The sequence below is a fragment of the Crocodylus siamensis genome, chromosome 1 (assembly GCF_052110815.1).
Source record: "Crocodylus siamensis isolate JL-2025a chromosome 1, ASM5211081v1, whole genome shotgun sequence".
Lineage (NCBI taxonomy): Eukaryota > Metazoa > Chordata > Crocodylia > Crocodylidae > Crocodylus > Crocodylus siamensis.
In genome coordinates, this window is record NC_143395.1 from 361,029,793 (window position 1) to 361,046,556 (window position 16,764).

At 47.0% G+C, this 16,764-nt stretch overlaps 1 protein-coding gene across 1 annotated transcript in view; it reads right to left on the reverse strand.

The window, feature by feature from the left end:
• Positions 1-13,419, reverse strand: part of VWA8 (von Willebrand factor A domain containing 8) — a 321,202-nt gene extending 307,783 nt beyond the window's left edge. The window contains exon 1 of the mRNA XM_090050444.1: positions 13,119-13,419. Within this exon, the coding sequence (XP_089906570.1) occupies positions 13,119-13,419 (301 nt within the window). The remainder of the gene's footprint in view (positions 1-13,118) is intronic.
• Between the last annotated feature and the right edge of the window lie 3,345 nt (positions 13,420-16,764).

Sequence of the window (16,764 nt, forward strand, 5' to 3'; positions counted from 1 at the left end):
AGTCAGGAGGCAGGAACTAGGAAACTAGGACTCAATAGGGAAACTAAGAACAGGGAATTAGAAGCCCAAGGCTAAATAGAAGTATTTATCCTGTACTGTAGCTTCCTGGGCACTAAAAGTTCTGCAGCTTAAAAGCAGGCAGCTATAGCCAGGCAGGCAACCTGGGGCAATCTAGAAGCAGTTAGGCTGCTGGCAGCCAGGCTTACTCAAGTAGCCAGGGTCAGTTGGTAGCAATTTAGCTTGCCTGCTGCCTGGACTCTTGACACTAAGACATTTGCAGTGATCAGAGAAATGGGGAGATGGGCTTGTGGTGTGCCATAAAGGAGAATTGGATGTACGAAGAACCCTGAAGACAGCAAATCGAAGAACTGGGAAACAAGCCCATGGTATGTGGGATAGACACTGCAGAAGTCTCTGAAACAGAAGGGACCAGGAGTAGGAAGTTTCTGGTAGGAAGAAAAAGTAAGAAGACCCTGGCACATGCCATAAGCTCAGTCAAAAGGTATATAGCTATGCTGCAATCCAAAGATGTGACCATAGCTCAGGCACACATCCACAAGACAGCTAATGATTGATAACCTATGGAAGCTGACACCTGCTTATCTAGAACTGCAATTCAGAACTGGAGTTCAACAAGATTAAAATACACCTCTATTCCTGCTGATTATCTGATACAGGTTCTTCAAATGATCACGGGTGGTCAGGATGTAGGCCTATTAATCACGTCTTCCCCCATTCCTATCCTCATTTAATAATGGGGCTTCTTGCAATACAGCTGTCCACCCACATGAACTGCAATGCAAGAAAGGGCCCTAGGATTACATCTCGTTTCACAGTTTGCTCATTATGCTTATATCATATTCATCCACCCCCCACAAAAAGTCACCCTAATTTTATTATTATTCCTATAAGTTGAGAAGAAACTTATAAACTATAAGGTTATTATGAGACATACACTCAGAGACTTATAATGGTATGAGTAACTTATGAAGAAAACCAGATTACGTTATAAATACAATTAAAACTGCTGAGTGGCAAAAAGGTCTCAATACATTTTTCTATTAGCCACTTTCCTTGGTGAAATAATATATTTTGAGTAAACAAAAGAAACCAATTAATTTGAAATGGCTATTTTTAAAAGGTGGAATACCCATTATAATCCTACAAAGGATTACAACTTTGTTCACTGTGGTCAATAAACTTATGCACTATGAATAATTCCAAGCACACAGGATCAGGGAGATAACAGGACATTAGAAAAAGATTAAATTGAGTTCAATGACTGGGTTCTGTCTTTTAATCTCCTTTCACGTCTAAAATCAAACAAGATCAACACTGCAAAAAGTGAACTTGAAACATCTACGATTCTGTCTTACATTTCATAGATTTTTAGGGTCAGAAGGGACCTCAGTAGATCATCGAGTCTGACCCCCTGTCCTGGGCAGGAAAGACCACTGAGGTCAGATGACCCCAGCTAGGTGCTCATCTAGTCTCCTCTTAAAGGTCTCCAAGAGCACCACCTCCCTTGGAAGCCCATTCCAGATTTGAGAAGCACTCACCGTAAAGAAATTTTTTCTAATGTCTAATCTAAATCTGCTCTCCATTAGTTTATGGCCATTGTTCCTAGTAACCCCAAGGGGCACCCTGGCAAACAGAGCAACCCCTAGCCCTTGCTGTCCCCTCTCCTGACAAATTTGTAGATGGCTACAAGATCCCCTTCTCAGCCTTCTTTTGCAGAGGCTGAAGAGATTCGGGTCCCTCAATATCTCTCCTCGTACGAGTGGCTCTGCTCTGGACCCTCTCAAGGTTATCCACATCCCTACTGAAATGCAGTGCCCAGAACTGGATGGAGTACTCCAGCTACAGTCTTACCAATGCTGCAGAGAGGAGATGTATCACCTCCTCAGATCTGCTTGTGACGCACCTTCTAACGCATGAAAGAGTGCGGTTGGCTTTACTTATCACTTTGTCACATTGACGACTCATGTTAATTCTGAGTCAGCCATGACTCCGAGATCTCTTTCCGCTGCTGTGCTGCTTAGAAAGTCACCCCCCCAGCCTGTAAGTGTGTTGGTGAGTCTTTCTCCTTAGATGTAGCACTTTGCACTTATCCTAGTTAAACTGCATCCTATTCTGTTCTGTCCACATTCCCAACCTGTCCAAATATGCCTGAATCCGTTCCCTGCCCGCCAGCATGTTTACTTTGCCCCATAATTTAGTGTCATCCACAAATTTGGACACAGTGCTTTCCACACCCTCATCCAAGTCACTGGACTGAACCCTGGGGAACTCCACTGCCCACATTTTTCCAGGTCAAAAACGATCCATCCACCACTACCCTCTGTGTGCACCCCATAAGCCAATTCTCCACCCACCTGACCGTATAGTAATCGATGCCACAACTGCTTAATTTGTTTATAAGAATGAGATGCGATACTGTATCAAAGGCCTTTTTAAAATCCAAGTAGATGACATCTATCTCAACTTCTGCATCTAAGAATTTTGTGACCTGGTCATAAAAAGAAATAAGACTAGTCAGGAAGGATCTACCTGCTATGAAGCCATGCTGGTTGCCCTTCAGCATTATTTTTCCTACTGGACTCCCACAGATGTGATCCTTAATAATTTTTTCAAAGGTTTTTCCAAAGATAGAGGTGAGGCTAACCTGCCAATAGTTACCTGGATCATCCTTTTTCCCCTTCTTCAAAATAGGGACTACATTGGCCCTTTTCCAGTCTTCTAGGACCTATCCTGAGCACCATGAGTGCTCAAACAACCTCACCAGTGGTTCTGCAATGACCTGGCCAATTCGTTCAGCACCCTTGGATGAAGCTTGTCTGGGCTTGATGACGTAAACATGTCCAGCCCTTCCAAATCCCCCTTTACTAGGTCAGCACTAACTGTCTTATTTGCTAGTATTCATGTGATCCCTTCATATTCTAACACAAACACATTTAAACTGTTAAGATGTTTGTAAGTGGATGGCTTAGCCTACTGATAGGAAATGGTTTGATATTTGAGAGCTCCTCAGCCAGTCCTCCCAACACAAGCAGTCTTTAAATTGCAAACGAATAGGCAAATAAGCAAGCAAAAAACCCAAACCCTGATGCCTTGTCACAGGCATTCAAAAAGGAACCCTCTGGGTGCCTGTAGACATGTGGGACACTTGCTCCAACGTGCTTTAATGATGCGCAGAGTTGATTAATTGAGTTTGCTGGAGCACATAACTGGCATGCTTCAGCAGCCTTGGCATCTCGTGTATTCAGCGTGCCTGCACTTCAAAATGGTGGCAAGGGCACTTTAATGGAAGCTTGTTGAACCAACTTCAGTTAAAATACCCCTGCCACCGTTTTAAAGAGCAGAATGCTGAATACACGAGATGCTGCGGGTGCTTTAATTAGAGTGGTTCCTGAGAGCTACTCTAATTAAAACACCCCCGCACCCCCCGTATCCCCAGAGAACGTGTAAAGACTCCCTTTCGCTCTAGCCCAAGGGTGGGCAATTATTTCAGCTGGAGGGCCACTTAATAAGTTTATTATGGTGAGCTGTTGGGGGGGTCCCCACCCCACAACAGGAGCCCCACCCCTTTACAGGTGCCCCACCTCCTAGTTACCATCTTGGGACCTGAAGTCCCACCCCTTCACCCCTGAGCTTTGCCATTGGGAGGCCCTCCCATTGCCCCCAGGAGTACTCCTTGGGGGAGGGGAAGGTGGAATGAAATCTTGGAACCAGGAAAAAAACAAATCATATACTAAAAGTCAAACATCTACTATAACGTATTTTAATTTTATTTCAAAAAAATATTTTTGTCCTGATTTATGTACGTTTGCATAGTGTATAGAGAGGTGATTGGATAAAAACTCAAAAATAAAGTCTTACCCTTGTATATTGGGGGGGGGGTGTTGCAGGGGTAGGGCGTGGCTGTGTGTATACGTGAGAGGATTGTGGGGGTGTGAGCAGCGTATGGGTGTGTGGGGCATAAGGGAGGGTCGGGGGGAGTATGGTGACCCCCCATCACACACACTGCCCCATGGCACAGAGCCCCTGCTGCCACTGGCAGCAGTAGCACCAGGCCCTTTGGGTGCTCATGTCCTGTACAGGTGCAGCCACTGGCAGCATGCAGCTCCAACCAGTTCTGGAAGCTGCACATGGCAGCAAAGGGCAGAGCCAGGCTGGCCCATCTCAATTGCATGAGGTTCAAGCGCAGCTCCCGGGATTTGTGCACCACTGGGGGGAAGCTCTCCGCAATGGAGCCGGTGGCCCGGCCCCACTCCTTGCCACCATGTGCAGCTCCTGGAACTGGCTGGAGCCGTGTACTGCCCGGTGGCTGCACATCCATAGGCCATGAGCACCCTGATGGCCCATTGCCTGCTGCTCCTGCCAGGCGGCCAGGGGGTGCTGGCGGCAAGGGCTGTACACCATGAGGGGCATATGGGAAGGATCCTCACACTCCGTTACCCTCCCTCACATCCCACCCACACCCTGCCCACCTGAGCTCCACACCCCTGCCCTGCTGCAGCTTCCCTACCTGCTGCAGTAGGGACACAAGGAGAAACCACTGGAGGTCGGGGAAGCCGAGCAGGTCTCCCAGTGGATGCAGCAGTGGCAGCAGCGGTCCTCCCCAGAAGCTGCGTGTCCTGGCTGGGGCTGGGGCTGGGGCCCTCACGTGCAGGAGCAAAGCACACAGGCTGAGCACAGTACAATTAACTGGCAGCTGCCTGCGGGCCAGATGAAGTCACCTAGCGGCCAGATCCAGCCCACAGGCTGTATTTTGCCCACCCCTGCTCTAGCCGCTAGCACAGCAGCCTGGCCCCTGGCTATAGCAAACTGTTATATTCACAGCTGACTCCTTCCCTCCAAACTGTTCCCTCAGTCTCCCCTTCTGCTCCAAATTGTTGAGCTCTCAGTGAGTCATTCCCTTGTTAACAGCTTCCCACAGCAGCAGCTACTCAACAAGACTGCCTACCCCCTCTTAAGGGGACCGACCACTCTGTTACAGTATTATGTGCTGCTAACTTTAATTTCTGTTTAACTGTGCCACATCTGCTATAGTTTATTAGTTAAATTACATGTACATGTATAGATCCTAAATTCATCATAAAGTAAGCAAAAGAAAAGCTTCAACTGATATTTACAAACTGCATATATACAGTTTCATAGTTGGTAGGGTCGGAAGGGACCTGAGCAGATCATCAAGTCCGACCCCCTGCCATGGCAGGAAAAAGTACTGGGGTCAAACGACCACAGCAAGGTGTTCATCCAGCCTCCTCTTAAAGACCCCCCAGGCTAGGAGCCAGCACCACTTTGCTTGGAAGTTTGTTCCAGATCTTGGCCGCCCTGACTGTGAAGTAGCACCTCCTGATATCTAGCCTAAATCTACCCTCTGCCAGCTTGTAACCATTATTTCTTCTCACTCCTGGTAGTGCTTGGGGGGACAGGGACTCCCTCAATGCTTGCTGGTCCCCCCCTGACTAGTTTGTAAATGGCCAGTGTCTTAGCATAATGGTACAGATCCTGGAGAATCCATAAAGATCCAGCTGACTCCTGAGATAGTAATATAATTAAGAACCTGGAAGGGTCCCCTTTTCCTCTATTTTATGAATAAATTATTCAGGAATTAAAGTAACTGTGAGTTTTTAGTTATGTGACTTTTCTCTTAGGCACCTGGCACCCATTCGTTTAAAGGTACCATGAGAATCTGATCCCTGACCCCAACAATCAAGTCTCCTGCCATGCCATGTGCATGGCAGGAGGTTTGATTTTGAGATTAGGGATCAGATCCCAGTTGTACCCTTTTACTTGTCAGTGCAGATGAACCCTGGAATCATGATCATGGTCATGGACAACTCCAAGAACCTATGCTGTCCTGAGGTCAGATCTGACAATCAGCTGCTTGTCAGCCCTGGGTCTGTTCAAGGGCATCCTCCTAGGGAGTTTTGCACCCAGCAGCTCCAGTAGGGATGCACAGGGAATCAGAGGTCCCAGCGGGGTGAGCCAAAGGGCTCGTCCCACTAAGGACTTTAAACTGAAGGCACAGGGTTTAAAGTCACCAGTGGGAGGAATCCTTCAACTCCCCCCACTGGGGGGGGGAGGGGGGGAGCATAGACCCCTGCACCCATACCAGAACTGTGAGATGCTGGGTTTAAAGTCCCTGAAGGGAGAAGCTGTTTGGTTCCCCTCTCCAGGAGCCTCAGTCCCCATACCAGGCAGCCCAGCTAAGTTTGGGTGCAGTGGTTTAAACTCCTGCAGGGAGGCTGTGGGCCCAGAATCAGGGCTGACTGTCAGCACCAGCATAAAATATAACATGGAAAGCGGCACCTATTTTGATAAATGTAGTTTAGTATTTGCTTTTCATTGTAATCTCCAGTTATAGGTGCTTGCAGACACTGCTCTATTCATATCCAAAGAATAACCACATTACAAGTTGCAGCTTTTATGATTCCCAAGAAAACTACATAGCAATCATAAATGTGTCTACTATTTCCTTTTCATGGGTCAGCTAAAAATTTCACTGCATGAAACAACCTTGAGACACAGCTGAGCTGGGCCTCCCTACTTTAAGGGTCTAGGAAAAAAAAAAAAGATAACTAAGTTGAAATTGTATTGAGATCCATTGCTCTTCTGAACAAATGTGTGACTTCCCTTTTTCCTCCACAGAGAAAAAATCCTGACTTTCTACACATAATGTTTTCATAATATTTACTCTCATATCCAGCCAATATGATCTGTATGAGAACCAGAAGAATGTCTGATGTTTTTCTACCTAATGCTTGCTTTTTTGTGACATACAGTAGGTTAATGATTTTCTTTACTGGTTAAGGTCTAAAATGCCATTAAAGACCATGTATATTTGTATTTACCCTAAGATTGCTTCAAAGGTGAAGCAAGCTGGGCATCAAACATGGAGTGCTTTTGCTTGGAAGACTAACAATAGTTAACTTTTTAGCCCTAGTGATGCATAGGGAGCATACACCACCTATTTATTGTCCTAGTTACAACTGATTTAATCACAAGTTAGCTGGTACAGAGGACGTGATATCCTGGTCAGTACACTTAAAATGGATCCTGTTCAGCAATTCTGTAGTTGACACTTTATATTAGCATATTTCGTAAGTGCTAAAACAGAAGATAAAGTAGGATGGTACCTCAGAGATGAACTTGCTTAGGCCGAAGGTAAGGCAGGGTGGCACTTTAGAGACCAACTGGTACAGAGAGGCAGATCCTAGGCACCATTTACCTTGGCAGATGCTATAAACAGATCATAAAGGACCAAGACCGCTCCTAGCACCTGTAAGTGGTTGCCTACAAAAGCTCATGCCTCTCTGAACCAGTTGGTTTCTAAAGTGTCACCCTGTCCTAGCTTCTGCCTGCCTTCTGACCAGGGATCCTGGTTTTCTCTGATTTAAAAAAATCCCCAATTTTTGGTTAAACAAAGTAACTCCAAATCCACGTTTCCATGATTTAAATGAAACACCACTAATATACAGATATATAGCTATAGATATATAGTGATGTTTCATTTTAATCACAGGAAAATGTGGATTTCGGGTTACATTTTTAACCAGAAATTGGGGATTTTTTTAAATCAGAGAAAATCAGGACTCTTGCTTCCAACTAATCCAGCTAACCACCTTTATACTTTATGCTCATCATCTTATCAGCTGAGAAAAATAAGCCCATAATGTTCCAAGACTAAGAGAAGAGAAGATGGTTTCCAAAGAATAATTCGTTCATAGCTGAAACCCCGACCTTATCAATCTGTTCTTAAATGAGTTTATATATATATACACCTTTCATCAATTACTCCCGATATATTTTTGGTAACATAAAAAAGAAGATACAACTCTGTCTGAAATCAAACAAGCTTGTTAAAAGAACTTAATTTTTAGTGAAGAGATACCAGTTTTCCCCAGCAAAAAAAGCCCTATATGACTTTTTAATAAGAGCCCTTGTAGCATGCTTAAATTTGCCAAGTGAGTTCAACTTCATAACAAGATTTATGTATTGAAAGAAACAATGCTTCCAAAACAAATCAAAACATTACCATGACTATATTTTCTGAAGTAAGATTTTGAATAATTGCTAAATATTGAAACTCACAGGCTAGATTGTTATTTTTATACAAAAAGAATGACCATTAAATCCTTGTTACTCAGTGTTACTAGTCTGTTAGGTTATTCAGGATATTTGAGCTCTGCTGAGATGAGTACAGCTGAGGTAAACAGCACATGTCTGCTAGAATCATTCAATTCAGCCATCTCTTAGACCAGTGTTTTGCAACCTGTGGGTCATGACCCAAAAGTGAGTCTCAACAATATATGAAAGGATTGGAAACAAACTTTAAAAAATGGATTCTACTTTAAAGGATCAAAACATGGGAAACTGCGACTTTTCCCTTGCAGGCTGGCAGAGTTCCAGCCTGTGAGGGGCTGCTTGCCCCCCCCCAAAGCACCCACCCCATGCCCCTGACACTGGGGAGCCAGGGCCTGGGGCCAGCCAGTTGAGAGCCAAGGGCACTGGGCTGGGACTGGCCATTGATGTTTACAAATGGGTCCTGGTACAAACAAAGTTGAGAACCACTGTCTTAGACCTGTGGGGAAGATCCAGCCCATGAATCCCAGATCTATGACAGCATTTTGAAGGGGGAATGGCAATCTGTTGGCATTTCAACAGAGGGAAGAATTTGGAAGGCTCTGGTAGTGGCTGGGTCAAGAAATGCCATCAAGCTGAGTGTGTGTAGTAGTAGTAGTGTGTTCGTGTGTGTTATTCAGATTTTTAAATGCAAACGGAGATTTGGCTAGGAAATGGCACTGAGCACAGCAAGAAGTGAAAGCTATAGCTGGAGCAAGGAAACTAGAAAGAACAGGGAGCAACAGGCTTAGTTATAATGCAGGGAAAGGTTTGGCATCCCATCTCAGTCTATAAAAGTAATACACTGTAACTGGCTTCCTCTTGTGTAAAGACAGCAAGAAAAAACACCAGAGATCTTCCCATCTGGAGCTCCAAAAACACCTTTTACGGACCTGATTTTAACAGACAGAATTTCTAGCTTTCTGATTTTCACCAAAGCAAAACTGACCAGTTCTGCCCACTGGTTTCTTGAACATTGGCTGTGATTCTAAAATAAATCAGATACGGTTTTCAAAAGTTTCGTGTTACAGATAGTTTAGGTCTTCCCTCTGTTCATTCTATATGGTAATTTTCTTATATCTTCATCACCGCTACCAGTGCAATTTGAAGAAAACCCAGACTGTTACAATTTACCAAATGGAAATATGCATTCTGAATTTAAACATTCTAAAATGAACTAATGGTGGTCTTTATTTTAAAAAAATCCCCTCCCCCTGATTAATCTTCCCCACTTGAATTGTACAACTCTGCCAGTCCTTCACACAATGTAAAACTGCGACACACAACATTCCTGCCCCAAAAGTCCTGCCTTATGGGTATCTGGGATGTGTTTCAGCATTAAGCAGTCAAGGAAGCAGACTTTGTGTTCCCTGCCTGGGTGGCTGTAGCATGCATCCCTTCTAGAAAATAAAAATCCTTCTTTTCACAGGGGAAGAACAGAGTAACTTTAGCGGGAACAGCCCCCTAAAGATCCTGTTTAAAAAGGCTGTGAAAATACCCACTGTTGTAATGGGGACGCAGGCCACACATCTGCATCTCATATGTATAAGAAACTTAGGATCTAGAAAAGAGTGTGGAGGGACCTAGAGAGACATTCACTGGATAGGAATGGGTAATATATAGTAATCATAACATCAAGACTTCCAGATTAACTGGAACAGAGGAACTGTCATAACAAATGAGACACAAAGTTCCTCTAAGGTCAGAATCCTGTTTTTGACAGTGGCTGGTACCAGATGCTTTGCAGGCAGATGTGGCATAATCTGTCCAACATTAGGTCTCATCCTGATCTCTAACAGAGATTGTCTTAAGCCCCTATGTACAAGGTTTAGTATCTCTTCCCAAATTGTTACCATCAGGATGTTTCTGTTATGTATGTATGTATGTATGTACCAGTCTCTTTCTGAATCTTGCTATTCTCTTGGCCTGAATAACAACCTGGGGCACTCATTTCTAAAGTCTAGTTATGCGCTGCTTGAAAAAATACCTTTTATCAGTTCTGAATTTGCCACCTTTAAAATTCTTCAAATGTCTCCTCAATCTTATGTTTTAAAACCAGAGAACAGAAGCTCCAAATTGACATTTCTAAGACCATTATCTCATAGACTTATCCTCTTAATTTATCTTCTTGCAAAGGTGAACTCCAACCTTTTCAGCCTCTCATTTAGAAACGTGTTTCCTTGTCAAACATCATTTTGTCAAGCAGTCAAACATCATCTGAATGCTATGCTAGCTTCTTATTCCTTGAATTGGCTGCTTCTTTGATGGACTCAAGGCCAATTCAGGTGTTTGACTAATGATCTTTTTAACTGACAGCTAGCTTAGACTTTTTTAATAGTAAAAAGTGGTTATACTGCCCTAATTGGGAGGGGTGGGTGGGTGTGTGCACGCGTGTGTGTGTAATTGAGAAAACCATTAGAATTGCCCAACTGATCCTCTCTCTCTAATTCCTACCTGTTAATTATTCACTCTGTCTCCTGGAATTCTGGTGTTTCTGGCATTCACTTAGAGTAGTGTTTCTTGCTACTATTTTCAAGGGCCAGTTGTGTTTTGGGTGAGGCTATTACATGAATTGAAGGTCACTACAAATTACTTTGGGGCTGTGAAGGTCACCCATCCTAGTGTTCACAGGAGCAAGGTCAATCCTAAATCCTGTTTGCTCCGTTTAAAGCAGTGGTACTCAACCTCTTAGGGCTGGATGGGCAGTGCTCAATCCCTCCATGGGCCAGATCCAGCAAGGCCCCATCTGGCAGCACAGAGTGGAGAGGGGGAAAACCTGGCCCTGATCCAGCAGTACAACAGAGGCAGGGTTGGGCCAGCCCTAAGCTGGCCCTGTGGTGGGGAGTGGCTGTGGCCCAGCCCCACAGGAGGCAGGGAACATGGCCTGGCCTCAACCTAGCTGGGTAGAAAGAAAAGGTCATGGCATGGACCCATGGGCAGGGAAGGAGAAGGACTCAGCCCTGAACCAGCCACAGAGGAAGGGACATGGTCCAACCCTGCAGGAGGATAGGGACAAGGCTTAGCCACAACCTGACCAGGCAGTGGTAAGGGGACATGGCCTGGGCCTGCAGAGGACGGGGGAGGGGGATGTAGCCTAGTCCCACTGGGAGAAGTGAGCACAGCTTGGCCCCAATCCTGTGGCCTGGAGGGAAGGGGTCATGGTCTGGCTCTGATCTATCCGTGCAGTGGGTGGGTCTTGGCCCAAGTCAGACCTGCTCCAGGGGGCTTGCAATTTTGGCAGCTGGGAGGGATAGCAGTACTGTTACTGCTCCCCCACTGCCAAATTGCCCAGTTCAGGAGGAGTCCCACAGATGGGATTCCAATGCTCCACAGGCCACATTTGGCCTGCAAGCTGGAGGTTGACCAACCTGGTTTAAAGGAACCACTTCTTGTTCCTGTGAAGTTGTCAAGCAGCAGGAGCACATCCCGCCTGCATATCCAATCCTGCGAGTCCACCAGTACCGACAGGCCTGTAGGCCCATACATGCATCACAGGCCATGTGCAGCATAGGCACTGTGTAACACAGGCTGTGTCATAAACTGATCTGAGCTTGGCCTATGTGGTAATGACATAAATTGAGCATACACTGCAGAGAGTGATATGGTGCACTAACATAATATAAGGGAATGGAAAAGGATTGATATAGCTGCAAAGTATAACAAGTATGGAAAACCCTATGTTAAGTATATAATCATGGTTAAACCATGCAACCTCGGACTTCTCCGAAGTTCAGCAAAAAGGAGGAACCAAATCAGTGAAAGTCCCCAAGGAAACAAGGAAGCCTGACCAGCTGACCTTTTTCCCCTTGAATCCAAGGCTATGTAAGCGCTGTCTTTATTAGTACAAGTAAGTTTTTACTGTTGTGTAACCTAATAAAGTCTTTTAAAAAAGAACTGTGACTGGAATAGTCTCACTGGCCACCAGTCTCACTCTCAACCCCTGTTAAAATTTGGGAGTAATGCCTCCCCCACAGACTAGCAGGGCTCACTCTGCTTTGCCAATCCAACAACCCCACACAAACAGGTCAAATGTATAACAAACAGCTTGAAAGGCTCAAAAGGCAAATTAAGATTGTTTTGGCAACCTGGGCTAGGCGAAAGGACTGAAGCCCAGGGAAAAGGGTCCTTCCTGCCCCTCCCCACCCCCCCAATGCTGCTGCCAGAGTGCATGACCCAGTCCTCATTCACACATTGGCGTTTTATGGTGTACAATATAAAGTAAATAAGAAAAGGACTTAGTTGCATGCTTATTTGCATGTTTCTCAGGGTGTGGTAATGTAATAAGTCATCTTCTTATTCATTTTATATTGCTCACTGTAACAGGCCACTGAGTAAATTAGAAGGCCATTTTCCAAAACTTAAGAATAACTATCCTTATATCTTATTTGCATGTTTCCCAGGATGTGGTAATGTAATAAATATTCTTATTTGCTTTATGTTGCTCACTGTAAACTGCCAGTGAGTGAATGAGAAGACCTTTCTTCAAAAGTGGAGAACAACTATCCAGTACCTGGCAACACTGAACCTAGGCATCACCCCCACAAGCATGCAGGAGGAAACTTAGGCATCTGGGGCCTAATCGGCAGGGGTGCCTGGGCCTGGGCCTCACGGACCTGTGCATCAGTCCACCTACAGTACTGCCCTGCTGCTGGCTGCCCCACACCTGGGCAGCTGTTTGGGTCAGAGGGGAAAGGTGGCCTCTTCCTCGAATTGGAAAACCTCACTGCCTCAGCTCACGTGGCGTCCAAATCAGAGATATAACATGACATGATGTCACATAACGTCAATCCCTGGCCTGAAACCGGAGACGTGCCCCACCTCCGTCCTCCCAGTCCCCGGGCGCCTGGATAGAGCCAGGGCAGAAGTGTCTCCCCCTCCCCCGACCCAGCTGCAGTCACACTTGGAGGACGGGGAAGGTGGTGGAGACTCGCCCAGCCCCAGGGGCGCGCGGGGAGGGGCCGGGGCCGGGGCCGGGGAGGGGATATTACCTGAGGCGCGGTGCAGCGCCCGGAGCGGTGGCCCCGCGCCCGCCGCCGCCCGGCCCCGCGACACCTGCTGCAGCAGCAGCCGGACCCGCCGCGCGGCCGAGCCGCCGCCACCGCCGCCCAGGCACAGCACGCGGGACTGCATAGCCGGGCCGGCCGGAGCTGGGACTGGGGACTGGAAACAGTGAGGCACCGGGTCCGACCGGAAACTGGAGCCGGGCCGCCCCGGCACCCGCCGGTCCCTCTGCGCCTCGCGCTCCGCAGCCACGCCGGGCCCTCGGGGCGCCTGGCAGCACGCCGTCATTTCTGACATGACGTTGCATCCCGTTACGTGCCATTACATTGCATCGCGTGACATGACGTGACACTGCATGACCTTACTGACATGACATTGCATGACATGCTGCTATATCACATGACACTGCACGACATTGCATTGCATTGCATGACATGACATGGCATTACTGACATGACCTGACATCACATTATATCACATGACTTTGCAACCCATTGCATGACATGACATGACATTGTATGGTATCACATGGCATAACTGACATCACATCGCATCACGTTCCATGGCATTGCATCGCATTACGTTGCATGGCATGATGCTACATCATGTGACATTGCATGCTATTACATTACATTGCATGGAATTACATGACATCACTGGCATGACATTACTTTATATGGCACAACATTGCAGCACATGGTTATGACATTACTTTGCATCACATGACATGGCATTACATCACACATCATTACATGATATGACATCATATTACAAAGAGAGACAAAGATTTCTTAGGGTGACCTCTTTTATTGGACCAGCTCTGGTTTTTTTCCCTTTAGTTTAAAAGGTGTACTTAAATATAGTGTAAAAGTGGCATTGTAGCCATGATGGTCCAAAAGTTATGTGAGACAAGGATTTCTTAGGGTGCTTAACAGTGGAAATTCCACAACATAAAAGAAACCAAAAGATGTGGTAGGTCCAATGAAAGAGATCAGCCAAAGAAATCCTTGCCCCTTGCATAATTTCTGGACGATCATAGCTACAATCTCACTCTTACACTGCTGCCACATAGAAGATATCAAAATCTGCCCCTTCCAATGGAAAATCCACAAACTAAAGGAAAAAAGAAAGAATATAGTTGGCCAATAAAAGATATCACCATAAGCAATTCTTGCCTTTCACATAATTTGTAGACCATCACAGCCACAAGATCACTCTTACATTACATTCAGCTAAAACAAACCCACCCAACAGGTTTAATTTTAACAAAGATCTAGGACCCGAGCAATGAGCAGTGGGGCTGTCTTCATAGGGAAACAGCTGAACACCATAACCACAGAGGTGCTGAAATCAGAACATAAAGCAGAGATTCTTACCCAGGCTGCCGCAACACCCTGGGGTGCCTGGAGATCCTTTCAAAGGCACCACAGGATGCATGCCATGTTAATAGTGTTAGATCAGGGGTTTTCAACATTTTTTAACAAGTGTACCCTTTCTGTCTAAGTTTCAGCTCATGTACCCCTTTATATTTTTTTCTTGTTATTAAGGTGGGGGGAGATGGAGGCCCCTGCGGTGAGAGAGGGAGTGGGGCTGGCGCTGGGGCTGGGGCTGGGGTAGGGGCAGATGCTGCACAACCAGGGTCGGGACATGGGGCGGAGCCATGAGTGACTCATCCAGGGGGCACAGGGAGGCATGCACCCCAGGAGGGTATGCGGGGCCTGTGCACCCAGATCTGCATGTGGCGCAAGGGTGAGCTCCTGCTGCAGGGGTGCAGATTGAGGCCCCTGTGGTGGGGAGGGAGTGGGGCTGGGGCAGGGGCTGCACAGCTGGGGTGGGCCATGGGACTGAGCTGCATGTCGGGGGTGGTGACTCCTGCCTCTATGCGCATCTCAGGAAGTCATGGGGGGGGGTGCTCCCTCACAGGGTGAGGGAGGGCTGCCACTCAGGCTGGGGCTGGGGGATTAGGTAAGATTGCAGTTCCAGCCTGCAAGGGGTTTGGGGGAGCTGGAGGAGGGCCATCAAGCAGGGAGCACCATGTGCATGTGTGCATGTACACATGCACATGGCCACCAGGCACCTTGGAGAGCAACTCCCACAGTATGTCTGGGTGGGGGGTGGGGATTGAGGCCTCCATAGTGAGGGAGGGAGAGGTAGGGCTGTGGCTGGGGCTGCTGCCCAGGTGTGTGGGGCTTGGGGCCTGGGGCCACAATGTGTGGATGCAGGGTGGAGATCAGGGCCCAGGTGGAGATCGGGACAGAGCTGTGGGAGTCATACCCAGGTGTCAGGGCAGAGAGCGGCAGGGCAACTGGCTCCCCACCACTGTGTGCACTCCCAAGGGGGCATGGAGGGCATGTTCCCCCCAGATTTGTGCATGGGGCAGGTGTGCACTAGCTGCTGGAGGCTCGGGCTCCCCACCCTGCTCTCCTCCCCGGGGCCCAGTGGGCCAGACCCAGCATGGCAGGGTAGAGCAAGGCCAGGTGGGAAAGTTCATTGCCACCACTGGGAGCTCCACACCACCCTGCTGAAGTGCCTTGTCTGCCCAGATGTGGCATGTAGTTGTGCCCCTTGCTGCTGCCAGGTGGGCAGAGGGCACCTCACTATGGCAGTACAGGGCTCCCAGCAGTGGCACCGAGCTTTTCTGCCTGGCCCTGCTCTGTCCCATCTACTGAACCATGGAAGCCCTAGGGGGTGGGCAGCAGAGTGGGGAGCCCGAGCCCAAAATGGGCAGCCTGAATCTGCTCCCCCACCCACACTGCCAATATTTATAGGTATTTAGAATTTATTTTATTATAGTGATTGAGGCACTTGTAGCCTTCCAAATTGCTTTAAAAATGTAAATATATGACTATAGTTTTGTGTTCAACTGATAACTATATAGTGGCACTTCATATTAGTCATAGAAAAGGTGGATTTGGGGGGTTTGAATCAAAGAATGTGTAATCTTTTTTAAATCAGGGAATTTGTGTTCTTTAAACAGATAAAACCAGGATCTCTGGTTATGCCTCATGCAACACCACTGAATCAGTTAACTTGAATGAGGTGTGACTGAGTGGAATTTCAACTCAAATCTTAAAATTTTCCTTATTAAAAAATTCCTTACTCCTAAAAATAATGCCCTTTACACTCACTACGATAAAGGAAATAACACGCTTCTTCTGCAAGAAATCTTTGTGCCCCTGTGTAGAAGGGCACTAAGATGCCTACTACTTTGAGAGCAGGGATAAAAGCCCAGGTGCTGGTTGCTGGGACAAGCAGTTAATGAGGGTAGTGACTCGCACCTGTCTGGTCAGCTGACCGGAAGGGGCAGGGCCTGGTGCCTATATAAATCACAAGCCTGAGGCAAGGGTGGTTGGTTGTGGACTGGCAAGGGGGAAGGAGTTCTGCCTAAGTAAGTGAAGAGAGGCTAGACTGCATGAGCAGGCTAATACTGGGGGAGAGATGGAGCACCCTTGGGGTGGCCTGAATGGTGTTACAGCTAAGCAACTAGAATTTATGTTATAGCCCAGGGGCTTATGTTTTGTGTTTGCTGTTTACACCAGAGGCTTGGGTGAGGCTATTAGGGGTTGGAGGAGGCCTCATAGGGTGGTGTGGGAACCCCAGCCCTGGAGAAGCAGTGAAAGAAAGAAAGGGGGC